Source organism: Chaetodon auriga, chromosome 2 (genome assembly GCF_051107435.1).
Source record: "Chaetodon auriga isolate fChaAug3 chromosome 2, fChaAug3.hap1, whole genome shotgun sequence".
Taxonomy (NCBI): domain Eukaryota; kingdom Metazoa; phylum Chordata; class Actinopteri; order Chaetodontiformes; family Chaetodontidae; genus Chaetodon; species Chaetodon auriga.
The window spans coordinates 28,965,105-28,992,432 of NC_135075.1; the positions used below are offsets into that span (position 1 = coordinate 28,965,105).

The 27,328-nt window shown below is 45.8% G+C and overlaps 4 protein-coding genes across 4 annotated transcripts; 1 reads left to right on the forward strand and 3 right to left on the reverse strand.

Annotated features, from left to right (window-relative positions):
• Positions 1-462: 462 nt before the first annotated feature.
• Positions 463-2,259, reverse strand: LOC143329501 (nuclear factor 7, ovary-like). Its single transcript, XM_076745426.1, has 3 exons — positions 2,243-2,259; positions 653-1,810; positions 463-607 (listed from the first exon to the last, which is right to left on the reverse strand). Exons 1-3 carry the CDS (start codon positions 2,257-2,259, stop codon positions 463-465), a joined length of 1,320 nt encoding a protein of 439 aa, XP_076601541.1.
• A 935-nt stretch (positions 2,260-3,194) lies between these two features.
• On the reverse strand, positions 3,195-7,993 carry LOC143329630 (deoxyribonuclease-1-like). The gene is made up of 10 exons (XM_076745621.1): positions 7,946-7,993; positions 6,749-6,920; positions 6,559-6,653; positions 6,114-6,200; positions 5,769-5,881; positions 5,569-5,681; positions 5,011-5,165; positions 4,836-4,932; positions 4,607-4,745; positions 3,195-3,461 (listed from the first exon to the last, which is right to left on the reverse strand). The coding sequence occupies exons 2-10, from the start codon at positions 6,827-6,829 to the stop codon at positions 3,346-3,348; spliced, it is 996 nt and encodes a 331-aa protein (XP_076601736.1). The 5' UTR covers positions 6,830-6,920; positions 7,946-7,993; the 3' UTR covers positions 3,195-3,345.
• Positions 7,994-9,624: 1,631 nt separating this feature from the next.
• sec13 (SEC13 homolog, nuclear pore and COPII coat complex component) lies at positions 9,625-13,747 on the reverse strand. Its single transcript, XM_076745634.1, has 9 exons — positions 13,611-13,747; positions 13,362-13,406; positions 12,676-12,791; positions 12,442-12,593; positions 12,001-12,134; positions 11,628-11,761; positions 11,358-11,478; positions 10,707-10,853; positions 9,625-10,617 (listed from the first exon to the last, which is right to left on the reverse strand). The coding sequence occupies exons 1-9, from the start codon at positions 13,611-13,613 to the stop codon at positions 10,507-10,509; spliced, it is 963 nt and encodes a 320-aa protein (XP_076601749.1). The 5' UTR covers positions 13,614-13,747; the 3' UTR covers positions 9,625-10,506.
• Positions 13,748-14,280: 533 nt separating this feature from the next.
• Positions 14,281-25,816, forward strand: cand2 (cullin-associated and neddylation-dissociated 2 (putative)). The gene is made up of 24 exons (XM_076748027.1): positions 14,281-14,377; positions 14,852-14,995; positions 15,462-15,616; positions 15,732-15,855; positions 16,309-16,366; positions 16,500-16,698; positions 16,823-16,928; positions 17,017-17,159; positions 18,121-18,431; positions 18,527-18,668; positions 18,778-18,896; positions 19,663-19,809; positions 20,064-20,285; positions 20,372-20,578; positions 20,755-20,942; positions 21,936-22,101; positions 22,215-22,355; positions 22,464-22,603; positions 23,003-23,178; positions 23,499-23,594; positions 24,104-24,273; positions 24,378-24,542; positions 24,633-24,740; positions 25,131-25,816. Exons 1-24 carry the CDS (start codon positions 14,310-14,312, stop codon positions 25,359-25,361), a joined length of 3,726 nt encoding a protein of 1,241 aa, XP_076604142.1. The 5' UTR covers positions 14,281-14,309; the 3' UTR covers positions 25,362-25,816.
• The last annotated feature ends 1,512 nt before the right edge of the window (positions 25,817-27,328 follow it).

Genomic DNA, 27,328 nt, shown 5'->3' on the forward strand with positions numbered 1-27,328 from the left:
TCATTACAGTAGCTCCTGATTCCCGCCTTCGTGGCATCACAGGCTTGTGTTTCAGCTCTCTGGTTTCAGGTCCTGTGAGATGTGAGTTCAGATTAAACCTCTGATGTCTCAGCAAACATAAGCGAACATGTCGTTCTTCTCTTTTCCTCCCCTTCAGGTCCCTTTAGATGATGCTGAAATTCTTCCTGCATGAGACGATGACATTCATTTCAACACACAAAACAAGTTCTGCACCACAAAGAAACATGTTGGTCAGGCTGCAATGCTGCAAAAGTGCCTTTATTCAAATACAGGAGACAGTGAACACACATCAAACATGTCCACTTTCAATCAAAGGAAATGCAGCGTGCACTCCTGATGGGATTAATGATGACTGGGTTGTTGGAGATTTTGGATGACTACCTGCTCTGTTCCAGTGTCACACACACCTTCAGTGGTAACACCTTCAATGGGAACACATCCCTATTTAAAACACATCCTCTCAGTGAAAGTGTGTGTGAAGGTGTGTATGTGTGTGTTAGTATCAGCATCAGAGAAGGACAGCTGTCCTCTGTCCCAGTCCAGATTCACTCTGATCCTCTGAGGCTTCTTCTGCACCTGGAGAGCAGTGGGTGGATCTGATTGTGAATGTGCTGAGTATCGACTTTTATATAATCCGATGCTCCAGAATCCAGACGGTATGAATCCCGTCCTCTGGACAGACTCTGGTAACACACCCAGACACCACGCTGCACTGTCTCCAGACTCCATGTCCCAGCTGTGAGTCCCTGAGTCAAAGCCCTCAGAGCCCAGGACAGAGGTGTACAAGTCAAACCTCTCTGGATTGTCAGGAAGTTTCTGTCTCTGTCCTCGTCTCACACTGGTCAGATCTTCAGACAGGATGAGTTCTGGATGAGCAGAGTTTGGATCCAGAATCACAGGACTGTATGAGACCGTCTCCTTCATCTTGTTCCAGATGTTGAAGGTCAGGTTGCCCAGGTGTTTGGCCACGTCTATCAGAGCTCCTGAGACCAGCTGTGGATCATCCAGCAGGGGGCGCTGCTGGACTCTTTCCACTGCAGCCTTGTAGCTCTGCAGGAATGAGACGTCTTCAGCTCTCAGCTCCTCCTCTGTGGCTCTGACTGTGTCTGAAAGAGCTGATATCTCTCTGCTCAGTTCCTCCATCTTCTGCTTCATCATCTGACTCTTCTGCTGCTCTTCCTCCCTCAGAGCAGTGATCCTGGCCTCCTCTTCCTCTTGTAGAAACTGGTGAAGCTTCTTAAACTGCTCTTTAATCTGCGTCTCTGTGTGTTCAGCCTGGACCTTCACGCGTTCTGCTGTTTGATCAAACTTCTCTTTAACTTCTTCATAAACCTTTAACTTCTTCTTTAAGGGCTCCAGAGTTTCCTGAAGCATCTTCTTGTGTTGTTGTGCAGCTTCATCGATGGGTCTGAATCTGTGGTCGCTGTGTTTTTCTGAATCTCTGCAGATGACACACACTGGCTGCTGATGGTCCAGACAGAAGAGTTTGAGTTTCTCAGAGTGCAGACTGCAGAGAGCCTCTGAAGCTCTCTGATCTCTCTGCTGTAAGAAGGTCTCACACAGGTTCTTCAACACCAGGTTTGAAGGTGGTTCTATCTTTGAAGATCTTCTCTTACAAACTGGACACTCACGTCTTTTCCTCTGTCTCCACCAGATCTTCAGACAGACTTTACAGAAGCTGTGGCTACATGACAGAACAACAGGATCTCTAAAGACGTCGTGACAGATCGGACAGCTGAGATCCTCCTCTGATCTGATCTGATCGTCTTTAGTGATAACAAACTGTTTCCTGGTTTGTTTTCGGTGCGTCAGGTGAGGGGCGGAGCCTTGTTAGACTTCTCTGTTGAACGCTGTGTGTTTCAGTCCAAAGTACTGATTCGCTGCTGGATATACAGACTGATGTGTGTAGCAGGTTGTGGTCTAAGTACAGCTATTGAGTAAATGTACTGCAAACAACTTCAGTAGCACAGAAACAAAGACTCAGCTCTACTCCTGAGAGATGACAACCAGTGCACGATGTGCTCCACTCTGCATCCCAGCTTCTACTCATTGCTAAATCTTTGGTTTGACTCTGAACTGGGATCCTTGCTGCATGTCATAAACTCTTATATGACTTACATCCCAGAAATGACTCTGAACTGGAAATGAAACCAAGGGAAACATTGGTAGGCGCTCAGCTTGTGTAAAGATGTGATCGTGGGCCTCGAATTGGGTAACTTACTGTCTTGGTCCGACCATATTGATTATCATCAGATTGTGCAGAGCGGAGCTGCAGATTAGCTCCTCATTGTTCCTGCAGTAATAACGTGTGTGAGATGCAGAAACGACTGTCCTGGCTACCTGTGGAGCCTAAACCACCTGACCAGTGGTGACGAAGAGGATGGGTCCCCGGGCGCCGGTCTGGCTGCCCACCGCTCCTGGTCTGCCGCGGAGGAGGGACAACCAGGATGGGTGAAAAGCGGAGGATAAATTTCACCTCGTGTGCAGTGTCTGCATGTACGTGTGTGACAAATAAAGGGGAATGTCTCCCCCTGATTCTTCTTCTTCTTCTTCTTCTAAATCCAAACCTGCCATGTGGATAAAGTCACCGCACTTCTTCTGTGAAACTAGTCCATCCTGGTTTTTATCATGGGTGCATTGATTGTTGAGTGCTGGTCAGCTGGCAGCAGCTGAGTCGAGCTTCTTCAGGCTGGAACATCAAAGAGGCCAAAAACAGATTTTCCTTCAAGAAGTCTCTTAAACAGAAATTCATTTAGATGCTTTTGGTATTTTAGTTGTTTTGGCACCTCCTTGTCTGTTTTTCTGTTCTGTTTTCCTGCTCTTTGTGTTTTAGTGCTTCATGTGTTTTCTGATCTTCCTGCTGGTTCACGCTGAGTCTCATTGATTCAGTGTCTTTTTAATTTGTATTTGTTGTTGACTAGAGACCACACTGTGGAAACTGATCCTGTTCCTATAAAGAATAAAAAGAATCTTACTGAGTTCTCTCTTGCTTGGAAATTCAAGAAATTCATGATTTCCATTTGGACTTGAACAGCTGTGCACGCAAACAGACGATTGAAGAAACACAAACAGTGAAAGTCTTTGTAATCTTTAGGAGAATTCTGAAGGAAAATACAATTTAAAGCTAATATCTGTTAACTTTCAAGTCTTCTTGTAACAGTAGATGTTTGGGCTTTCAGATATTAAAGTAAACTATCTGCTGTGTTGATCAGTGACAGATTGAAATGATCAGGACGCTGAAACACAGTCCACATAATATTTTTAACTCTGATAACATTTCTTAAGTTTTTAACTGATGGAGGATCTTTAAAGTCCGTCTGTTTATCATTTGTTCAGACGTCGTCTCTTGGCAGTCGTGTCTGATGACGGTCCTCTCTTCCTTTTTGTTGTCACCTTCTTCTTCTGTGAACCTGCTGCCTCGGACTTCTTCTTCTGTGGTCCTGTTAGTGTTCATATTACATAAACAGAACAGAAGTGAAAGGTGCGGTTGAAACACATGAAACTTTAGACTGACTGCTCACGTGTTCATTCAGGGTGTTGAAGGTTGATGTCATTGATCTCTGTGAATATAACAAACTGTGGTTTCTTTGCTTTCCCATGAATAGAAATGTCCTTTAAAATCACTGAAACTGTAACTGAGTCTGGTGCAGCTTCATGTTAACTTCAGCTTAAAACAAGACGGTGGATTTTTTTCTCCAATTAATGACACTGAAATTAATTTTTGCAGCCAGCGTGGACGTGAGAACCAGTTAATGTTATCAACAAAATGCTCTGAGTGTATATTCGGACATGTGAGGACTCGTTAGGACGTGCGTAAAAATGAGAAGCTTGAAACTCAAAACACCATCTTGGGCTGGACTAAACTAACTGTATATAAACTGGCTCCTGCTCGAGCCACTTCATTAAAAAAACATCATTTACTTGGACTGATGCATCAGTATTAACAATCCACAAAAGTCAAATGTGATATAACAGTCACACAGGACGTATTTTTACGTAGAATGAGTACTTTTACTTTTGATTTTTTATACATCTGTACTTTCAGTTAAATAAGATTTTGAATTAAGTACTTCACTCTCGCAGTCCTTACATTATTGTACTTTTACTGAAGTAAAAGATGTGAACATTTCTTCTTCTACACCACTGATTTAAAGAAATAATTGAAGGTCCAGTGTGGGGGATTTAGTGGCATCTAGTGGTGAGGTTGCAGATAACCCTCGTACCTCACCTTTCACTACAGCGGCCATTACAAACAGGAAAAATGCGAAAGGCACTCTCTAGAGTCAGATTTTGGTTTGTCCATTCTGGGCAACATGGCGGACACCGTGGATATAAAGAGGTCATTCTAAGGTAACTAAAACACAACTATTCTTATTTTCAGGTGATTCTACATCCGTGAAAACATTTTTATGAATATTATACTGCATTTCTGCCAGTACGTCCCCCTGAATCCATGTGATTGATCACATGGAGCTTCACTGATTGTGACTGAATTGTGATCAGAAAGAATGAGATTTATGTTTCATTCAGTCTTGAAAGAACTGAAATCAAGCGCAGTGTCAACAGTCTGCGTCACAGCAGATACCTTTCCTCTGAGTCTGTCTTTTGGTGGACGTTGTCTTTGTTGTTCGGGGCAGCGCCATCGTCCTTTGTCTCGGTGCTTTGAGCTTCTGGCTGGTTTTCAGCTCCACCTCCACAGGGTAGTGGTCGCTGATGCTGAGGGTCTGGGAAAACAAAGTCACACTTTGAATAACTGAATACAGAGTTGTCAGCGATGAAGAGCTGCGATCAACATGAGCAGGAGTCAGTCTTACCTCCTCATTGGTCAGCCTGAACTCTCTCTGGAAGTTGAAAGACTTGGCTGAGCCGGGGACGATGGCGTCCAGCATGGCGTCTCCGTACACCACGATCCTGCAGGCAGAGGAGGGATCGCAGTCTTTACAAACTATGAGGTGCTTAAACAGGACAGAAATCCACTCTGTGTCTTACCTGTCGTAGGTGTGGTCATTGTAGTTACTGGACGTCGTGTCGACGTCATCGTCTATCAGCCAATGGTAAGGAGCAGAGCAGATGCGGATCTTTTCCTTCTTCTTCTTGGAGAGGTAACGTCCATCTGCATTAAAGTCCCCCAAAATCATGATTTTCTGCAAAAGAAATAACAACACAACCAAATTAATCACAGCCATGATGGAAAGAAACGCTGCAGTCATGCGTCTGTTCAGCCATTTTTTGTTTTAATCAGGCTAAAGACTGGAAAATGTTGAAAATGAGCCTTCAGTTGTTAAATACAAGCAAAATGTTCAATTCTGGATCAAACATGCTGTGCTGCAACGGCCTGGTCTGTTGTTCATTTAACGCATCACATATAACATCAAAATCAACATTAAGACGACGTTTGCTGCAACATTTCGTGACACCAGGAACTGAAAACGTTAAAATTAGCTTCCAAACCTGCTTTAAGCAGATGAGAAAACAGCTCGTCAGCGTCAGGCTGTAAACTCTGAGTGATGACGTCAACAACACTTTCTTTCAGACTGTCACACCTACATTTGTTCCCCAGTTACTCCAGACAGCCTCGACCACGTCGTGCAGCTCGTCCAGCTCCTTCTGTGAGTCCTCCGGCTTGGTGTGGACCGGGATCAGGACCAGGTCTTTCACAGCTGGAACACACGGGGACAGGATGCAGAAACCCGAGCAGACAAAAACAGAGCGAATCCTCCCAGAAACACAGAGCGTGCAGCCTGTACCTGCAGCTGGACAGCTGAAGCGCAGGATGAAGGGCTCTCTGGCGAAGGCGTCCACATCTCCAACTTGATTATCTTCATACTGGTAACAAGCTTTCAGTGTCACCTCATCCTCTCTGACGCACACACACACACACACACACACACACACACACACACCTAATAAGACACTGAGGAGTTTGCAGGCACGCCACAGGAACTGGCCTTGAATAAGTGCGGTCTGTGTTCTGCATGCAGCATGTACCACAAACTGCGTGTAAAACCCCCACAAAGGCATCAAAACACGTCATAACAGCTTTATTATCAGAGTGAGCCACTTCCTGTGGGGGGTGGACCTGGACTCCTCACCTGTAGAAACACACAAACTTCTCCTTGTAGGTGTCTCGTCCCAGCTGGCTGCTGGCGATCATGGAGTAGGGGCGGCATCGATTGGAGCTGAAAAACAGAAGCAACACAAACAGAGACTACTGCTCAGCTCCATGGAGTCTGAGAGCGTCTCGGATCAGGGTAATAACTGGGTTTTCCATTACATTGTGCAAATATCACACATTTTTTATTATCTTCCTCAGGTGCAATTCAAAATTCCATCAGCTTTAGCCTCTTTAGCAGCAGGAGTTCAGTCTGCCAGTTTGTTTCTTTCATTAATAGAACAGCTGCACTTTAAAATGCTGCTGGGCTCCATTTTAATATCCTGAATAATTAAATTGTGGAAATGTTCCTCGTGTCAGAAAATGAGCTCCGTCCTCTTTTAATAAATCTCCTCAGGACTGGTTTTTCAGTGCAGAGGACTCACCTGCTGCTGTTGAGCTCTTGAAGTAACTTGTGCATGGCCTTCCCGCTCTTGTCCATCACCTCCAGTACCACCACCACGCTGTACCGAGAAATGATCTGGAAGAAACACGACAGGACGTTCAGACCCTACATGCAGCTCTGCAGTCGTCATCGCCGGAGTCCTGTGAAGAGAGCCACCATCAGCGATCTACCTTGGTGAGGCAGCGGACGACAGCCGTGTCCGAGACTTTCTTCCATCCCAGGTTCTTGACGTTGAAGGCTGCTATCTTCATCGTGACTTCAGAGGATTAATTTCAGAGGAGCAATATCAGAGAGGAGCTGTGGAGGAAGAAAATGAGGAACAGATGCAGAAAAAAGAAGAAACTGAGGTAGATAAAGTGTGGGAAACGAAAAAGATGAACACCAGAGATTAAACAGCACAGAGGCGACTTTATTCAGCCGAATGAGACCAAGTGAAAAAGGATTTGTGCGGAAAACATTTCATATTTGTTCCATAATGAACAGAAATCACACAAAGACTTTCAGGTGGAAACTTCATTCAGGCTTTACAAGATTGACCTTTATTTAGCTTCTGCAGGACGATCAAAGGTTATTTTATGTTTGATGGGTTTTAAAGCAGTTTTTGATTTGTTTTTCAGATTAAATGGACTTTGAGCCTTTTTGAAACCTTTCAATAAAAGTATTATCGACAAAATGTACTTAAAGTGACAAAAATAACAAAAATGAAAGGATTTACTACGAGATATTTTATCTAATATCTATTTCATATTTTATATTGTAGAATTATTTTATCATTATTCGTGTATTTATCAGTTAGATGCATTTTAATGTTGCAGTTAGTGGATTTTAACTCCTTTATGGGGTTTTTCATCTTTAATGATGCATCATATTCTGTTTAGTAAAAGTACACTTCCCTCTGAAATGTAGAGAAGTAGGAGTATAAAGTACTTTATAATGAAAGGAGCTCAACACTGTACTTCATTACTTTGCATCACTACATTTCAAAAACACCATCTAAATTTGGATTTTGAAAATGTTTTATATTCCTTCAAATTCAGTCTTTTTTAAACATTTTTACACTTTTGTAATCTGACTGAAATGCACACACAGGACTCCCAAACCTGAACACTTCACATTTTACTCATGGAGACGCTCAGATTTCGTCCTTCTGACACTGAAAAGCAACATTTTGTCTTCAGATGGACGTTTGGTTCCCACCTGTCTGCGTCACAATGATGCTGCTCTGCTGTGACAATTTAGCTTTAAAATGAAACTGATTATTTATCCATTTACTGGAAGTGTTCAGTTTTCTACGAGAGCAGCAGAGCTCTGCGAGAGTTTTTAGTGCAGAAAAGCAGGAAAGTAAAATGAAAAGAAGAAAGACTCACCGGTAAAACCAAACGAGCAAAAACTGAAGAGCTTCAGTGTCAGACAGACAAACGGAGACTGAACTCTGCAGAAAACAGAACAAGTGCTGAACCTCTGAGAGACAGGAAGCGTCTCTGTCGGCCACAATGCCAGTTCCCACACACACACACACGCACACACACACACACACACACACACACACGCACACACACACACGCACGCACACACACACACACACACACACACACACACACACACACGCACACACAGCAGATTCATGCAAACCACATCACACCCAACAGTCTGTTATCAAGGCCGGTAAACGCCTTCTGTCTGATGTTTTCTTTGCTGGACTTCTCCTTGAAACACTGCAGCTGTTTGTGGGAAGGAAATGATTCAATAAATATTAACAAAACAGAAATTTATTCTTTCAGAAAAAAAAAAATGTTTGAGAAAATACACTTAATTGCTTTCTGTCCCAGAGCGAGATGGGGGGGGGGGGGGCAGAGTTTGTCTGTGTGAGCTTTGTTGTTGCTAAGTTACCTCTTTGTCGGCATGCCTTGGGACGATTTGATTGGCTGGTGAGTCTTGGTCTCAGATGTGTTTATTTATACCTGACTCTGGATCTGAGAGTCGACTTCATGTCTGTGACGGATGTTACGCTTCATCGATCCTACTTACATCTTGTTCTATGGCTTCACACCTCTGGAGGTAGAAGGAGAACTTTTCAATGACAAAGAAAGCACAAAGATACTTTTCACGAGTACTTCATGACCTGCAGTCATGAGCATCATAAGTGAGCACTGATAAATGATAATCAATGATAATCACCACCGTCGTGTCTGTGGATATATCATTTATGCTGTGTGATCATTTTGGGGATATCATTGGGACGTCCTTCCTCTTCTGACTTCCTGGTCGAGGTTCATTTATGAAAGGACACAAACAAAACAGGAAATACAGTTCAGACAGAAGAAGTTCTCGTGAGAAGCAGAGGATCAGTCAACATGTGAGAGCAGCATCCGTCATTAAAGAGCCCACATGTTTTTCCTTTTTAGCTTTTTGGTGCATGAAACACATCTGCAAAGGTACAAAGTCCATGTCAAAAGGAGTCATTCTGTCCTCAACTGCCTGAAACGCCTCGTTTGTAGTCCAGACTTTTCTTCTGTTACTTATCTGATCAGTCAGTGTGGAACGCCCTCAAACACAGCCGGGGGGGTGGAGGCTGAATTTAATGACACTTCCCCTTAGACAAAGCTTCCTCTCCTCCCTCTGAGGATGTCAAGACCCAGTGGATCATTTTACTGCAGTCTGCTTTGTCCCTGAAAGCCGGAACAGTTCAGGCTCCAGGATGGATCGACGCCAGCCGGCTGTGACTCCACTTCACACCTGGAGGCTCTGAGTTTTGTCACGTTTTATGTTGTTTTGCTGTTTATTTTGTGCGTTAGCCTGATGAACTCTGTGTCAGTGTGCTGCGTAGCTAACGCGCTAGCATCCACTGCTCCCACAGGCTGGTTGTTGGACTAATGTTTTAACACTGACAAACAGTCAAAGAGAGAACGTGTGACTGTTAAAGCTCATTTGAAGCCACGCAACGAGCAACAGGCCTCTATATTCAATAAACAGCAGAGGGGGAAAATCGTCTTCAGATCAGCTGTTTTTCTGACTGCAGGAGCCAAAGAAGAAGAAACAGAACGCAGTATAAACATTAAAGTTTAATTACATCAAATATGAAAAACATCCATGGTTTCTGAAAGAAAACACTCAAAAACTGTTTACAATTACGCCTCATTCACGGTTGTCTGGGCAACATATTGATTTATTCACTCCAAACACCAGCTGATTTTGCAGTTATTGATAACCTCTTGAGAAGAATGTGCACTCATCAATACTTTACTGAACAATTGTTAATTATTATTATTATTTTAATTGAGTGAGAATCAGGCAGTCGAGTCTCTTTGTCGCTCCGATTGGTCTCACTGTGAAGAGATGAGGATTTGAAGCTAGTTTTGAACCGAATACGTGACACATAATAAAAACTTATCGTTTCTCGGGGGGCATTCCAGTTAGTGGTTTGGGTGAACCAGTAAATAAAATAAGCTTCGAAGAAACGGGGCTGCTGCGTCCCGGGCTGCTGGCGTTTCGGCCGGTGGAGGAGGAATGTTTCAGGAGCAGAGCATCATGGGATGGGATGGAGGGCGGGTCTGAAGCTGTGTACTCAGTCAAATTTGGAGCAGCGTTTATGAACATGTGGAAACTAAACGGTGGAGTGCATCTGATAAGAAAATATTAACTATCAGTCATGTTTGCATTTGTGGAGATTCTCCATCTTTCAGCAGGGAAGGTTTCTTTCCCTTCTGGGAAACTTTGGGAACATATATTCTGGACAAAGTGTGCATCAGACCAAACAGGCGTTCAGCGCCTGCAGATCATAATGTCATAATCAAGCAGCCGAGCTGACGGAAGGAAACGTTTCAAAAGAAGCTCAATCTGTGCGGACGACGTTTGTTCAGATGTCCGACGTGTTTATTAACGCTCAACTCATCTGTCATTTTTATGTGTGTGTGCGTGTGTGTGTGTGTCACTGCTCGCTCTGCTGTGTGTCTGTGATGGTGGAGACGGCCCCCTGGCCTTTACTGACATCACTGATACACGCCCACTGACCGTCCATCGACTCCTTCCACAGCGTCACCTGCAGAGCACAGTTCAACTCTTTGAGAAACGCCTCATGAAATAATATCCAGGTAAAAAAAAAAAAAAAAGCAGAAATCTGTAATCTACCTTGTTGTCTCCTCCAGAAACAGCCAGTATGTTTCCAGTGATGGACCAGCTGACGTGCCAAACCACATCATTGAACTTATGCAGCAGTTTGGCCGTCCAGGTGTTTCCTGCGGGGTCGTCACACGTCCAGATAAACACACGTCCGTCCTACACGAAGGTGCAGAAAAGGAAACGTGCCAGACTTAACTGTGGTGTCGTGAAACCAAGCAGGCAGTGTTTGGTTTTATCCGCCAAAGGTTTAAGATCGCTGTCAATGAACCTTTTTCCACTCTGACTCATTTTAGAATCATTATGTTCGCTTTATAAATATTAAAGCAGCCTGTTTGTGACGAGAGACGTCCTGACGGTTTGTAATTTTGGCCTTTTGTTCACCTACAATCATGTTCCAGGTTAGAGCTCACTGATGTGGATGTTACCTCTGGCTCCATCTAGTGGTACAGATTTATACATCCACTCTGCTGAATACCTACCAGAGTTACCAAAGCTTAATTCAGTGTTTCTAAATAAAATGCTGATATAAACTTCAGGTAATTCCCCAAAACACTGAAATATTCTGGGTGCTGTGAAGGAGCAGAAAAGCTCGACAGGTCATGAGCCTTAATGGAAAGGTCACATGCTGCATACGATCCCTTTACTTTGACAAACTCTCACCTGGGAGCAGCTGGCGATGGTGCTGGTGGGCAGGCCAATAGAAGGAGCCCAGCCGACGTCTCTCACCCAATCGCTGTGAGCCTCCAGCTTCTGATCCTCCTTCCACTGACCGTCTTCCTCTCTGGAGGCAGGAAGTGACAATCAGTGACAGTCAAGCTATAAACCATCAGCTCGTTGAGCTTCATTTTTAAAATATAAATTACTTCCCTGAGAAGAATCAAGAAACATGAACATGAAGCACCTCAGAGAATCTACTAAACGCTAACTTACTTCCAGAGCTTGACCAGGTTGTCGCAGCCTCCAGAGACGAAGCGTTTGACGTAGTTCGGTTTCTGTCCTGACGGCTGATCAATCAGGCTGCCTGGAACCACAGCAGGAGCCCAGCTCACCGCGTTACAGCCGATCTGCAGGAAATCACAACTGAATGAATACACAGAGACGAATCTGAAGAGCAGCACCAGCACAGTTTTACGTGACACATTACACTCCCAAAGCAAATGCGATACAGCAATGGAGCGAGGACAAACAGCTTGTCGGAGTAAATCACAGTATTGATTAAAAGAGCAGAGATTTCTAACATTCATCTCACACAAAAATTAAACCTCATTAAATTACGGTTCTCAGAACTGTGTCTTAAACTCACAGTGTGTGCGTTGCTGATCTTCTTGATGTCCCACTGCTGATCCCCGGTAAATGTGACGAGGGAAATGGCACCGTCTGAGCTTCCGCAGGCCAGAATCAGACCGAAGTCGTATGGACCCCAGCAGACAGAGTTCACTGCAGACACACAAACAAAACCAAAGGCTCAAGACACTCCAACTCACTCTGTTCAAAAGATTATGGCGGGTTGAAGTTTACTTCATTTGTTGTCAAGTCAAATTGACCTATCAGCGTTCTAAGTCACCTGATGCCCAATGTTTTATTTCCTAAGGGAGGAGAGGAAGCAACAAGTAGAGTACCTGGATATTTCCTTTAGACAAACGTTCCTAATGATGACATACTGATGTCTCTTTCAGAGGAGACAGTCACAAATGAGACACAACTGTGAGGTACAAAGAGAAGAACCTGTAGAAGATCTACCGACCTGACGACTCGTGTCCGGTGTATTCATACATCTTGTCCCAGGATCCGTTCTCCTCCTTCCAGATGATGACTTTACGGTCGTAGGAGCAGGAAGCCAGAATGTTGCCGAACATCGGGTGAGCCCACGCTACCTGCCACACGGGACCCTCGTGGCTACACAGACAGAGAGACCCAAATTTAGTTCATATGTTCATATGTGAAGTGACTAAACCACTGTGGAACCACCGTATCTCACCCTCTGAGGTCTGCCACCAGTATCTGCCCTCCGTTTCTGACATCGAAGATCTTTACGGTGCGGTCAGAGGAACAGGTGGCGAGTCGAGTACCGTAGTAGTCCATCTGAGCATCGTGCTGAAACAGACAAGCATCGAGACCTGAAGTGAGGCGATAATCGTCACTCTCAAAAGAGTCTACGACTGCAACATGTGCACGGCAGCGGATGGTGTTTTGAAAGTATGCACACAATGAACTGTTGGTTAGCTCCAATCCACATTTTCCATGTTATTAACCCACTGACACATCAAACAATCCTCTGAAGCACTGCATTGAAGTGTAGGTTTGTCAGGTTGTTTGCTAAATGTGGCTATCATTCTACAAAAGCACAGACTGTGTCTCTAAATCCTGATATTGACATCTGACCTGCGCATTAATATTGACATGAAACCTGCAGCCAGTGTCAGCGTTTCCCCTTATCTTACCTTAACCTGAACCTGCCCTTAGCTTAACCCCAAAGGTTAGGGCACGTTACAGTGGCAACATTGACTAACAGGCGACATGAAGCTAGAAAATGTCATCGAGATTAAAGCTCACTTTTAAATTTGCGGTACCTAGAACAGCTATTTAAAATAAATCCTGTCTATTTGGGGAATGCTAACTTTAGCTTAAAGCTAAGTAATAAAGAAGGAAAACTGGACAACTTACGATCATGTCCTCGTGAGACGTGTCCACTGTGTTGATGACGGAAACCTGAAATTGACAAACAAATGCAAAGCATTAAAATGACACAGAAATAAATACATACATTGCTTTTGGAATTAGCCCTCAGCCATTAGCCTGTCTGCTAATGAGCTAGCTACATGGGCACGTCAGCAACTAACGGTCAACGTTACTCAACACAAACGTTAGCAAACTGTTTCCCGGACAGTTTAAACGAAGAGCTATCACTCTCACCATGACTGCGGCTAAACCAGAAACCCTGCAGAAATATATTCCTTATTTTCTTCCAAATGAATGGACCGGATCCCCAACTACTCCGACGTGGCAACAAGTACACCAGCCGCTTCCCACAGTGCCAGGGTCCGACGACTGTTTCTACCGGCGGAAAAGACAAACGGCCATCAAAGGTTCCGCATAACGAAAGTTGATTTAGCATTCGACAGCTAATATCTATAGCTTCCATTGGTTGGCATAGAAAAAACAAATAATGCGGTGCGAATGTTAAATAAAGACAATAGAGGCAATATGTCGCCACAAAGAAATTAATTAATATAATTTTCTGACCAAGAGGAAGACGGTTAATCGAAAATTGTACACTTTTAAGAGAAGGGCTAACGGTTGTCATCTACATTTCAACTGAACGTGTGATGTTTTACGTTATTTAACAAACAGAATAAAATATCAAATGCGTTTTAATACAATTAGGTGAAGATATTGCGTGTGTCCACGCGGTGGCGCCATAACCCTGACACACTTTCCCCAAACGTCTATTTTTATCTGAGCCCACCAAGTGTCAAGTTCCCCGCCGGTGTGTTTCTTCCCTCTGCCCCCTCCAGCTTCGCCATGTTGTCGGGTTAAATCTGTCGCCCCAGTTTTCTGCTCGTGTCGTAGAGTAACTCTCATTTCGTCGGTGACAGCTGTCAAAGCACCGAGATGTCGAATGTGTCTTACCACATCTCCAACTTGTTGGAGAAAATGACATCTACCGACAAAGATTTTAGGTAAGACAGAGCAGCTCGTGTGTCTGACAGTGAGATGACACTTCTGTCATATGTTAGATGTGTGTCACTTCAGTCTAATCTGGGCTAAATCACCGGAAATCTGATTTTAGTCAGTTTTAGAAAGTGTGTTAGTGTGTGTGGTGCGTTCAGGGTCTGTAAGTCCACAACAGCCTGATAATATAGATTTCACTCAACTGATCACCTTGATAATATTGATGATTCAGTCTGTCTTTGTCACCTTTCTTTTTTGCTTACATTTCATTCTTGTGTGTGTGTGTGTGTGTGTGTGTGTGTGTGTGTGTGTGTTGGAATGGGATTTAGTGTCATAGCAACATAAAATCAGACATTTTAATAAGTTCATAATTTAATCACCAGGTAATTTGTATCTCTTTCTCTTTACTCACAACTGTTCCTGTTTCTCCATCTGTGTGTGTGTGTGTGTGTGTGTGTGTGTGTGTGTGTGTGTGAGACCAGGTTCATGGCCACCAACGACCTGATGCTGGAGCTGCAGAAGGACAGCATTAAGCTGGACGAGGACAGCGAGAGGAAGGTGGTGACCATGCTGCTTAAACTGCTGGAGGACAAGAACGGGGAGGTGCAGAACCTGGCTGTGAAATGGTGAAGACACACACACACACACACACACACACACACACACACACACAGGGGTTTAGACTGTGGGGTTAACTGGGGAGTGAGGGACAGTTGAGCAGGTAGGACTCAGGTGACTGGGACAGGAGGCAAAGTCTGAGGACATCTGGTGGACAGGTGGAGGATAGCACTGAAAGGTGACAGACGAGGAAAGGAAATCAGTCTGTCCTGCACTTTAGATGCTGCACAATCAGTAAAATCGTCATTGTCACTCAAGGGAAAGTCTGTTCTGGCAAAGTAAGACAACAAACAGATCAATAATGAAAGGAGAGGACAGAATATTAAAGCTTGAAGCTATAAACGACATATCAGGTGCTCTCCAGCTGGTCCGAGGCACCGTCTTATTTCATCCTCTGGGTGGTGCTCTGGTTTCTTTGGGTGAACTGTTTATAGCGAATGAGTGAAGCATCGTTTGGGTTTGTTTGATTTGCAGCCTGGCCCCTCTGGTGAGCAAGGTGAAGGAGCCTCAGGTGGAGACGATGGTGGACACGCTGTGCTCAAACATGATGTCCGACAAGGAGCAGCTGAGAGACATTTCCAGCATGGGACTGAAGACTGTGATCGCAGAGCTGCCGCTGTCTTCATCAGGTGAGGAAGAGTCTCATCGCTGCTGTATCAGCTTATCCCAAATTTGGGGACGGCCAGCTTTTTGTAGCCAGATTTCCATTTAAGATGCTTCTTTCGTCTGTATGTGGGTTGCCAGGTTTGACGCTGACCATCAGTGTGTGCAAGAAGATCACCTCCCAGCTGATTGGTGCCATGGGGAAACAAGAGGACGTGACAGTTCAGTTAGAGGCTCTGGACATCCTGTCAGACATGTTGGGGAGGTAATAACCAAACATCACAGCCGTGGGCTCAGTGTCAGACGGTCGATCCAGCGCTTTGATCCAGACTGAAATATCTCAGCAACTAGACCTTCATGTTCCTCTCAGGTTCAACTGTCACAACTTTGGTGATGCATTAACTTTTCACCTGCCGCCATCATCAGGTCAAATTTTAGTTTGTTCAGTGCTTTGGTTTCTGATCAGATACCTGCAAAACTAATCGCACTCCCATCAGCCTCAGCTATTCAAGGCTAATTAGCGACCAATAGCATGCTAACATGCTAAAATAAAGTGATCTGGTAAACATTATACCTGCTAAACACCAACATGTTATCTTAGTCACTGTATGCATGATACATGTTAGCATTCTGTTAGCATTCTAAATTAACATTAAGCTTAGAGCTAAGCTGCTAGCATGGCTGTCACACACTCTTTGTGTTTTCGTTCTTTCTCCAGGCTGAGCGGCGCGCTGGTCAGTTTTCACAGCTCACTGCTGTCCAGCCTGCTGCCTCAGGTAAGAAACCCTCAACATGACCTGTGACGAATGTGAACGTGGAGCGTTGAATTCTTCACGACTATGTCATCTGTCTGTTCATTCCTTCATTCACTCCTTCATTCATTCACTCCTCACCCTGACGCACTCTCAGTTAACCAGCCCCAGGATGGCGGTCAGGAAGCGCTCCATCTTGGCTCTCGGTCACCTGGTGCCGTGCTGCAGCCCCGCCCTCTTCTCCCAGCTGACTGAGCACCTGTTGATGGAGTTGGCCAAAGGCCCGCCCACTTCAATGACGAGGACGTACATCCAGTGCCTGGCAACCATCAGCCGTCAGGGCGGCCATCGCGTCGGTGAGACCTGATGCTGCGTTCATGTCTGATTAGTGACTCTGCTGACGACGCCTGGTTCTTCTATTTGATTTTGTCTGCTGTACGTGTGTGTGTGTGTGTGTGTGTGTGTGTGTGTGTTCTGTAGGTGAACATTTAGAGAAGCTGATCCCCATGGTGCTTAAGCTCACCAGCGTGGAGGACGACGAGCTGAGAGAATATTGTTTCCAGGCCTTTGAAGCGTTTATACGCAGGTACACACACACACACACACACACACACACACACACACACACACACTCTCTCTCTCTTTTTATTCGCGTTGTGTCCATTGATTGACAGGTGTCCAAAGGAGATGTCCCCCCATGTTGCCACAGTAACACAGCTTTGTCTTAAGTTCATGACCTTTGACCCTAACTACAATTATGATGACGATGAGGAGGAGGAAGAAGACAGCATGGACATAGAGGACGGGCTGGATGAAGGTCTGTCTTTTGTTTTCATCCTCCTTGTGTCAGTTTTATGACCCTGTCCTGCTTTAAGACAGTCTCAGGTTTCTCATCAAAGGACAGAAAGGGGCCTCGTCCTCTTTAGTACTTGCAGTACTTGCAGGTACTTGCAGAACTGCAGTAATCCAGAGGGAGTGAGAGGGGCAGCTCATCAAGCCCGTCAGGAGGTGAAGGCCCGCCTCGTTTGGGTTTGTCAGATATTGTGGGGGATCGCCAGGCTCAGTGGGACACGGTAGAGTTCAGAGAAGGTTTGGAAGACTGATTTACATAATTGGTGTTGGCGGAGCCGTGACCAGCACATGTGAAGAGGTGAGGCAGGGCAGCATTTGTATTTATCACAGAGGAGGAGCCACCTCGGGAATAATTCAAGCTAGTTTTGTTTTGGAAATATGAGTACGATGTACGGCTTTGATCTGCAGAAGCGTATGAAGCGTGCCAAGTCTGAAATGTCCCCTGAAAAATTAAATTCTACGTCCTCTTCTTGTGCACTTCTAATAGCTGACATGTGGGAGCAGCTTGTTTGAAACGAGAGAGGACGGAGCTGACAGTGATCCTCTGAGGGACGGCTTTAAAGACAGAAATGTGTCTGCGGGGTCAAAGGGGGGTTTCTCCAGGCGTTACACGATACGTCTGACTTGTACAGAGAAAATTGGTCCTGTGTGTTAAAGGTGTGTCTGTCAGCTGGAGAAAAGAGGAGATGGAGCCAAAACTGGAATGACCCGTCAAGACTGGAAGCAGCAAATCTTTACTGTTTGTGTTCAAGCAGGGAAATTTACAAGAGGCTCATAATGACTCGTTAGCTTGTGTTTTTGTTCACAGTGAGTTTGTATGAATTCACAAATATAAATGAGGGACTTGACTTGTAAGTAATAAGTGAGTTTAACCTGTTTTTGAGTACAAAAACTGCTGTGTCGTCTCGTCTCATCGCTCCGTCCAGAATCAGACGATGAGTACAGTGACGATGACGATATGAGCTGGAAGGTGCGGCGCTCCTCCATCAAGTGTCTGGAGGCTTTGATCAACACGAGGCGGGACCTCCTCCTCTCCTTCTACTCCTCCATCTGCCCGGCTCTGCTGGCCCGATTCAAGGAGCGCGAGGAGAACGTGAGGGCGGACGTCTTCGCCGCCTTTTCCACGCTGCTGAGGCAGACACGGGCGGGATCGAGTCACCACGGCGTCGCCGCGGCCGGGTCCGAGTCCGGGCCGAGCAGAGAGGAGGAGCCGGCGGTCGCCATGCTGAAGAAACAGGTGCAGGTTCAGTCATGAGCTTTACAGAAGAAGAGGAGGATGATGATGGTATGGATCAGAGTTTAAGTGTGTGTGTGTGTGTGTGTGTCTGTCAGGTGCCGCTGATCGTGAAGGCTCTCCACAGACAGCTGAAGGAGAAGAGCGTTAAGTCTCGGCAGGGCTGCTTCTGTCTCCTCACTGAGCTGGCTCACACTGTACCTGGAGGCCTGGAACAGCACATACCTGCTCTAATACCTGGTACACACACACACGCACACGCACACGCACACACACACACACACACACTTCCCTCTGCTCTCTTCTGTCCTTTTCATTTGTCTTTCTTCTCCCTCCCTCCCTCCTCCAGGCGTTGTCTTCTCCCTGACAGACAAGTCCACCTCCTCCACCATGAGGATCGATGCGCTCTCCTTCTTCCACGTCCTCCTCCTCTCCCACCCTCCTCAAGCCTTTCAGCCTCACATGCAGGTCCTTTAAGCCTCTTTTAAAGCTTTGCTTCAGGACAAGTGTGCCATGATGTGAAACATCCATAATATTCTTTAAAACAGATGATTGGCTGATATCATGCAAACCTGCAGCCGTTGAGTTCAGCTTCATGTCTTCAGTTTGTGTCTCAGTTATGTCCATGAGCTACGAGAAATAATGAAAAAAAGAGCTCCTGATGTCTCCGTCAGTGCAGATGAAATCACTCATGAACGTTTTCACAGCTTTGGAAAGATGTTTGATACTCAGTGGTGGAAGAAGTATTAAAGTAGTAATACCACAGTGCAGAAAACAGTCCTGCATTCACAATCTTACTTAAGTAAAAGTTGCAAAATATACTTTAAGTGGCAAAACTTCAAAAAGTACTTATGCAGAATGACCCATTTCAACATATATCATCTGACAGGATTATAATTATTGATGCATTAATGTGTAGCATCACTGAAGAAGCTGGAAAAGTGGACCTAATTTATGTACTTTATGTACTTTATGTATACTGTCAGGTACCTTAATCCATAATAATGTGTCCCAATTTATTAATTTTTTTAATATTTTGTATTAACAATCTGAATCTGCGCTTATGTACCTCATTACATTCCAGCTGCTGTGTTTACATGCAGTGTGTTTTTTTTTAAAGTTGGAGCTGTAAAATTTGTCCTCAGGAGCGTTTGAACTTGTCGTCTTCGTGTTTCATTCCTGTGGATCTTAACATGAGCTTTTGTGGTCGTCGCTCATGCTGTGGTCCCTGCAGGTGCTGCTGCCCCCGGTGGTGGCCTGTATAGAAGACAGTTTCTATAAGATCACCTCTGAGGCTCTGCTGGTCGCCCAGCAGCTGGTCAAAGTGATGCGGCCGCAGGGACAGACGGGCGGATTCGACCCCAAACCGTTCATCAGAGAGGTACGAGGGCTTTGCTCTGCTCTGTACTTTCCTGTCTGTTGCTCTCGAAAACAAAATTTTGGCCATGGCTGCTTTGAGTGACAGCTAGCTGCTAAGTTTCAGCACGTCCATGTTTTATACGGACTGTTAATTGATCCGTACAGCGTTAGCATGAAAGTCGCAGGTTGTGGCTGTGCAGTAAACTCAGTGTCTGTCCATCTGAAGACGAGTTCTATGAAGAAATTAAGAGAAGATTGTTCTATTTTGTTTCCGAGGTGTTTTCTGTGACCCTGAAGAGGCTGAAAGCAACAGACATCGACCAGGAAGTGAAGGAGAGGGCTATTTCCTGCATGGGTCACATGGTGTGTCACCTTGGAGACCACCTGCGGGCGGAGCTGCAGGGTGTTTTGACAATATTCCTGGAGAGGTTAAAGAATGAGATCACGAGACTGACAGCAGTGCGGACCGTCGCCCTCATCGCTGCTTCTCCGTTAAAGGTTCAGAGGACGCCATCTTTGTGTGCCTGTCAGTTCCTCGTTTCCTCTCTCTGTCTCTCATCCCGTCTTTTCTCCACCTGGTCCAGATCGACCTGTCGTCCATCCTGCCAGAAGCTCTGTCGGTGCTGGGATCCTTCCTCAGGAAGAACCAGCGCGCCCTGAAGCTCGGCACGCTGGCGTGTTTGACCGCGCTGGTCACGCATCACGCCGCCAGCATCAAACCTGCGGCGCTGGAGCCTGTGATGTGTGAACTTCCTGCTCTGGTGGATGAGAGCGACATGCATGTGTCTCAGGTGCTGCGCTGAAGTTAACACTGACACACGTTAATCCTGCTTCTCTCACCGTGAGCAGTGTTACATTTACGCATCTGTTCAAGGTGATCTGGGATCATCCCTCCGTGACATAAAGTGCTGTATATATAGGTGCTGTTCTATAATGTCGTCGTATTCTGCACATGTGCCGTGTTCAGGTATCCGTCACCTTGCTGACCTGCATGGCCAAAGCCTGCCCCTCCTCTCTGGCTAAGATCAGCTCCTCCGTGCTGCCGGGAGTCTTCAGGCTGGTCCATTCCCCACTGCTGCAGAGCGCTGCGCTGGCAGCCATACTGGACTTCCTACAGGCGCTGGTGCTGTCCAAAACCAGTAACCTGGGCTACAGGTAACATGCCATGAGTGTGTGTGTGTGTGTGTGTGTGTGTGTGTGTGTGTGTGAGAGAGAGCTGTGTTTAGGCCCAAATGTCCCAGCAGCAATATAAAACTCGACTGTTTACTCAGGTGGAGTGGTGGGAAAGCTGTTCAGAGCTGAGGATAATTGCTAACGTTTTGTTTGTCATGTTTCTGTTGACCCACACGGGGCTTTAACACTGATATCAATCTGATATTTTTGGATGGAAGTTGCACACATGCAGTATTCAAGTGTGACCATTTCCATGTTTAAGGAGCAGGAATCCAGAGTTTCCCTCAGGCTTGTAAACAGCAGCTATCAAGTGACATGAAAACCTTCCAAAACCAACAGTGTGGAGTTCATTTATGTGATTCGAAGTCCATTAAAACACAATACAGACGTGTAGCAGCACATTTCAGGTTCACAGACCCACAGATGTTCACAGACGTATCGTGATCACATGACTGTAACATGATGTCATTTTACAGTATTATTGATTCTCCTCTCCCCCTCCTCTCTCCTTTCCTCCTCTCCTTCTCTCCTCCTCTCCTCTCCTCCTCTCTCCTCTCCTCTCTCCTTTCCTCCTCTCCTCCTCTCCTCCTCTCCTCTCCTCCTCTCCTCTCCTCCTCTCTCCTCTCCTCTCTCCTTTCCTCCTCTCCTCCTCTCCTCTCCCCTCTCCTCCTCTCCTCCTCTCCTCCTCTCCTCCTCTCCTCTCCTCTCCTCCTCTCTCCTCTCCTCTCTCCTTTCCTCCTCTCCTCCTCTCCTCCTCTCCTCTCCTCCTCTCCTCCTCTCCTCTCCTCCTCTCTCCTCTCCTCTCTCCTTTCCTCCTCTCCTCCTCTCCTCTCCCCTCTCCTCCTCTCCTCCTCTCCTCCTCTCCTCCTCTCCTCTCCTCCTCTCTCCTCTCCTCTCTCCTTTCCTCCTCTCCTCCTCTCCTCTCCCCCTCCTCCTCTCCTCCTCTCCTCCTCTCCTCTCCTCCTCTCTCCTCAGTCAGTTGCTGAAGTCTCTCACAGATCCGTTCCACAGCTCTCAGTCCTCAGCAGACTCCTCCGTCATCCACAGACAGTCGTATCACTCTGTCGCTCGCTGTGTGGCTGCTCTGTCCTCCGCCTGCCCCAAAGAAACATCCGGCACTGTGGCCGGCCTCCTGCAGGAGGTGTGTGTGTGTGTGTGTGTTTGTGTGTGTGTGCGTGCGTGTGTGTGTTTGTATACTGGTGACCTACAACACCTTCTGTCTCGGTGTCACTGGATCTCCTCTCCTCCTCTCAGGTTAAGAGTCCTGCTTCTCCAGAGTCTGTTCGAGTCCTGGCTCTGTTGTGTCTCGGGGAGGTGGGGAGGTCCGGCAGCCTGGGAGGAAGTAAGGAGGTGCAGGGAGTCATACTGGAGGCCATTGCCTCCACCAACGAGGAGGTAAGACATAACATGGTCTTCAGCCTTTATTTGAATATCATAAAAAGGAAACAGGAAACACGGGGGGGGGGTGGGTTAATATGAAGAGCTTCTGGTTTGTGACTGCAGGTGAAGACGGCAGCGTCCTGCGCTTTAGGCAGCATGGCGGTGGGCAGCCTGAACGACTACCTGCCCTTCCTGCTGAAGGAGATCTCCTCCCAGCCGCGGAGGCAGTACCTGCTCCTGCACTCCCTCAAAGAAGTCATCAGGTGTGTGTGTGTGTGTGTGTGTGTGTGTGTGTCTTCTCTTTCTCTCCTCATGTCTTTCTCAGTTAAGTGCTCCACAGTGCTGCTCCTCTTTGGCACCCTCAAGTGGCAGTGAATTAAAAATGCGGAGCTTTATGGAACATCGCAGAATGCGACGTGCAGAAATCAAATCACATGACCTTCAGGTTTCTTTTACTCCGGATAAGAGGCATTTTTTTAAACTCTCATTAAGTCCACTTTTGTTCTTTGAACCAAGCTGAGTATAATTCTGACAACTTTTATTATTTCAGCTGGTTAAACTGACATATGTTGTCAGAAAACTCTTGCCAAGTGCAGCTTTAGCCAGATTCATTTAAAGTACGGTAAAATGTCTCTCATCTGCTCTTCTCTCTCTCTGCTCAGCGCCTGTCCAGCCTCTAGTCTCTCGCCCCATGTGGAGTCTATCTGGTCCTTGCTGTTTCAGAACTGCGAGTGTCAGGAGGAGGGGACCAGGAACCTGGTGGCTGAATGTCTGGGAAAACTGACCCTAGTCAACGCTGCCCAACTATTACCCAGACTTCGACAGCAACTTAAGGCTGGTACGATGTGCGAGGATGGAAATGTGTGTGTTTGGGTGTGGTTTCTGCTATAAATGCTGCTCTGTCTGTCCATGATGTTGGTCCAGAGCTAAATCTCTCCAGAGATACAGCTCAGATTGTCTGTTTAATGTGGGCTGTTAGCTGAGTTTATAGGAACAGTTCTGCAGTTGTCTCTCGTCTTAACAAAACAAGCATAATATTTCATGCTTACTTTGTTTCATAAATCCTAAACTGGAAGCTTTTTGAGGATGGCAACAAACCCAATGCTTAATTTGCAAAATAACACTAACTTTGAAACGTCTGGTCCTGCCTCCTCACAGGTTCTCCTCTGGCTCGCAGCACAGTGGTGACGGCGATCAAGTTCACTATCATTGACCAGCCTGCTCCCATCGACTCGCTGCTGAAGGACTGCATAGGTGAGACACAGACACAAAGACACGCTTTGCTTTAGTTTAATTTCCAGAACAAACCTGAGCTTGATCCTAAGTTGAAGTGTAGTGTCACATTTTTAAAAAGTCATCTTAAAGTCACAGTGAAACGAAAGCGAGAGCATCTTTGGCTTCAGTAACGTGTTTTTTTGTGAGCTATGATCTGATATGAGTGATAAAATCTGCAGATCTGATGTGGCTCAGCAGTGAGGAGCAGAGCTGTCCTCCTCACTCACCTCCCTCACCTGTGAGTCAGAGGAGTAAATTAACACCTCAGCCACATTCTTTGGAAAGAGATAGCTGCCCACTAGCTCCTAGCTCGAGTTGCCTTATTGTTTACATAGTGACAGCTGGAGAGAGACAGGAAAGGCAGGGGAGGGACAGGGAGGACATGCAGCGAAGGGTCCAGGCTGGGATCAAACCGTCAGCCTCAGCTTAGAAAACACACACACACACACACACTCTATTTGGCAGTAATGATGTCATCTGATTGTCAGGTGACTTCCTGAAGACCCTGCAGGATGAGGACATCAACGTGCGCCGTGTCGCTTTGGTGATGTTTAACTCTGCAGCCCATAATAAACCATCCCTGATCCGTGGTCTCCTAGCAACAGTGCTGCCTCACCTCTATAAGGAGACCCAGATCAGGAAGGACCTGATCAGAGAAGTGGGTTGGCTGGTCGGGGAGCTGAAAGCGTTTGTGTGTGATGTGAATATCTTGATGTTTGTCAAAGCTCTGCGTCGGTGTGTAACCCTGCACGTGTCCTGCAGGTGGAGATGGGTCCGTTCAAACACACCGTGGACGACGGTTTGGATGTGCGTAAAGCAGCGTTCGAGTGTATGTACACGCTGCTGGACAGCTGCCTGGAGGGGCTGGACGTCCTGCGCTTCCTAGATCATGTGGAGGAAGGACTCAAAGATCACTACGACATCAGGGTGGGTGGAAAACGCTGAAACGGAGGAGAGGACGTTCTGTCAGTTTTCTTGACTCGTCTCTCCCACTTTTTTCTCCTGTGTATCCGGTAGATGCTGACTTTCCTGATGCTCGCTAGACTGGCCTCACTGTGTCCTGCTGCTGTTCTCCAAAGACTGGACAGACTGATAGAACCACTTAAGGCGACCTGCACTACCAAGGTACTTCAGTAACGCTGAGGTGTGGCGTACGTGGGCAGCAGCAGACCACCGGGCTTTGCTGACACCCCTTGTCAGATGGGTTTAAATAATGATGATTTGGGCTGCTGTACAGAAACTATCGCTTTGAAGTCAAAAGAAATGTAAGCAGAAAAGTTACTTCAGGACCCAGTTTAGAGCTACGACAGTATATTTAGTGTTTGTGTGCACGCACAGTTTTACGAGTGAGTTAAGTGTTTTAATGGACTATTTCACTTTAGGAAAACATTGAATTAAGATAATCAACTGTTTTTCCACCCAGCAGTAAAAACTTGTGCGATGCGTAAAGCAGTAGTATTGAGGAATAAGCTTGTGATGACACTGAACTGAAACCCCGCCGTCCACCACCCGTAGGTGAAGGCCGGGTCTGTGAAGCAGGAGTTTGAGAAGCAGGAGGAGTTGCGGCGCTCGGCCATGCGCGCCGTCGCCGCCCTGCTGGCCGTGCCCGAGGTGGAGAGGAGCCCCAGCATGGCCGACTTCGCCAACCAGATCAGAACCAACGCCGACATGGCTTCCATCTACCAGAGCGTCCAGGGAGGGGAGGGAGGCGGCTTAGGACCCGCGGAGAGCATGGACATGAGCTAGACTCTGGACGAAGGAAGAGATGTTTTCTTATCATGTTTTCTATGCACAGGGATTAGATACAGATTCAGTGTTTGTTGTTGGCATTTGTTATACAATCACAGCTACATTTTGAGAACTGAGCTTTTCAGTATGACTTTGAATTTCCTCTCTGGCAAAAACGCATCGACCGATAGACATGTTATAAGCTTATTTAAATGGATTTTGCAGTTTGTTTTTGTCCATCTTGTGTTCCTCTCATTGAGAATTTGGTTTGATTTAGTTCACATGAAATACACTTTGAACATCTCAGTGCAGTTTGTGTCTGATGTACTGATGGATTTGATAACATTAGACCTGACTGTTAGGGATGAGCGAGTACACCACCACTGTATCTGTATCTGTTCACACATCTAAATTATCTGTATCCGTATCTGTACTCGGAGTGGGCGGGGCCTAACGGAAATGGGTGGGGCTTAAATTGGTACATTATTTTAAGTCTGAAATTGATCTCCAATAAAAATATTAATATAGGCTACTTTGTGTGTTCAGCTATATGTGTGTAAGTGGTCTGTAAGACTGTTTATTTCTTCATGATCTGTGTGAACTTGGTGATTCATGCAAACATCCAGTGATACAAACAGAGAAATAATGTCAGCCTTGTTCACTGTCTTCTTCTCAAAAGCACCGCGTTCAGTACGAGCAAAGTTTTCCAACTGACTTTATATCACCAGCTAAACTGAGAGCAAGCAGACGGTAAAAAGAAAACAAACAAACAAACAAAAAAACCCGACCGGAGTGGAGGCAGTGACCGACGCGACACGAGCCGTTTTCAGCTCTGTCTTATCAAACGCACCGCGTACGTTACGAAACAAGTTCACCAGGTAACTTTAAATATCATACAAACCGAAACAGGCGAGCTGAAGAAAACCTACGGAGAACTGAAGGGAGCAAAGTGAAGGGAGGGGCGGGCGCTGTGTGTGACTGGCCAATCACAGAGCGTGAAGACAGTCAGTTACCCAATGAGGATTTTCCTTCAGCACGAGCACGAGCACGGATATTGACGAGTTTTACTCGTATCATGCTCGTACTCGTCAAAAATGCTTTATCCGTACCGGATACTCATCTGAAACGAGTATCCGGCTCAACCCCACTGACCGTCAAGGTGTGCCTCCTGGTAAGTCTGCTAGTTTGAAGCAGGTGCAGTCACATTTAATGGCGTGTCAGCAGGAGAGAATACCACGTCGAGAGTTTTCGGAGATGTGTCAAAAAAAGTGGTGAGCAATCAATAAATCAGTAACTTTATTCACTTGGTTATGCAGCAGTGGGGTGGATACATTTAGCACACATAAAGCACAGGGCAGATGAATGCAACACTAAGACCAAAAACAGTGATACACAGTCAATTAAAAAGACCAACAAGTGAAAACACTGAATATAACTACGGCGAGACGGCAGACGGACAATAAGGAGGGTTTGACGCCAGGGGGCGCTCGCCATACGCAGAGTGGTGCGTCCTCATCGGAAAGAACGACGGGAAGCAGGTCCACACCATCACAATCCCGGTTATATTCTGACATATTTTACATATTATAAGAATAGTAATTATATTTCCAGACACTCTCGCTGTTAAAAAAAAAGAAAAATATTAGAAATTGTTGAGTAGCTATTGCAGAAAACACCGAAGTGTATGTTACTAACATACCAAGATACATCAACAAGTTAAAGCAAAGATGAATTTGTATTTATTTAGGTAAGTATAAATGAATAAGATAATGGCAGAGAAATGTTATTGAATATTTTTAAACATTATATTGACCTCAGAAGTTAGGCTACACGATAGGAGAATCTATATGGGATAGTACAGGCATAATATGAAGGGCTTCTACTCGTGGCCCAGTGTTTTAGTACTGTATACCTGCCACCTTTATGAAATGCATTAGGCATGAGGCATAGCAAATGTAAGTTAAGGCTTGCTACTTTTATGCACA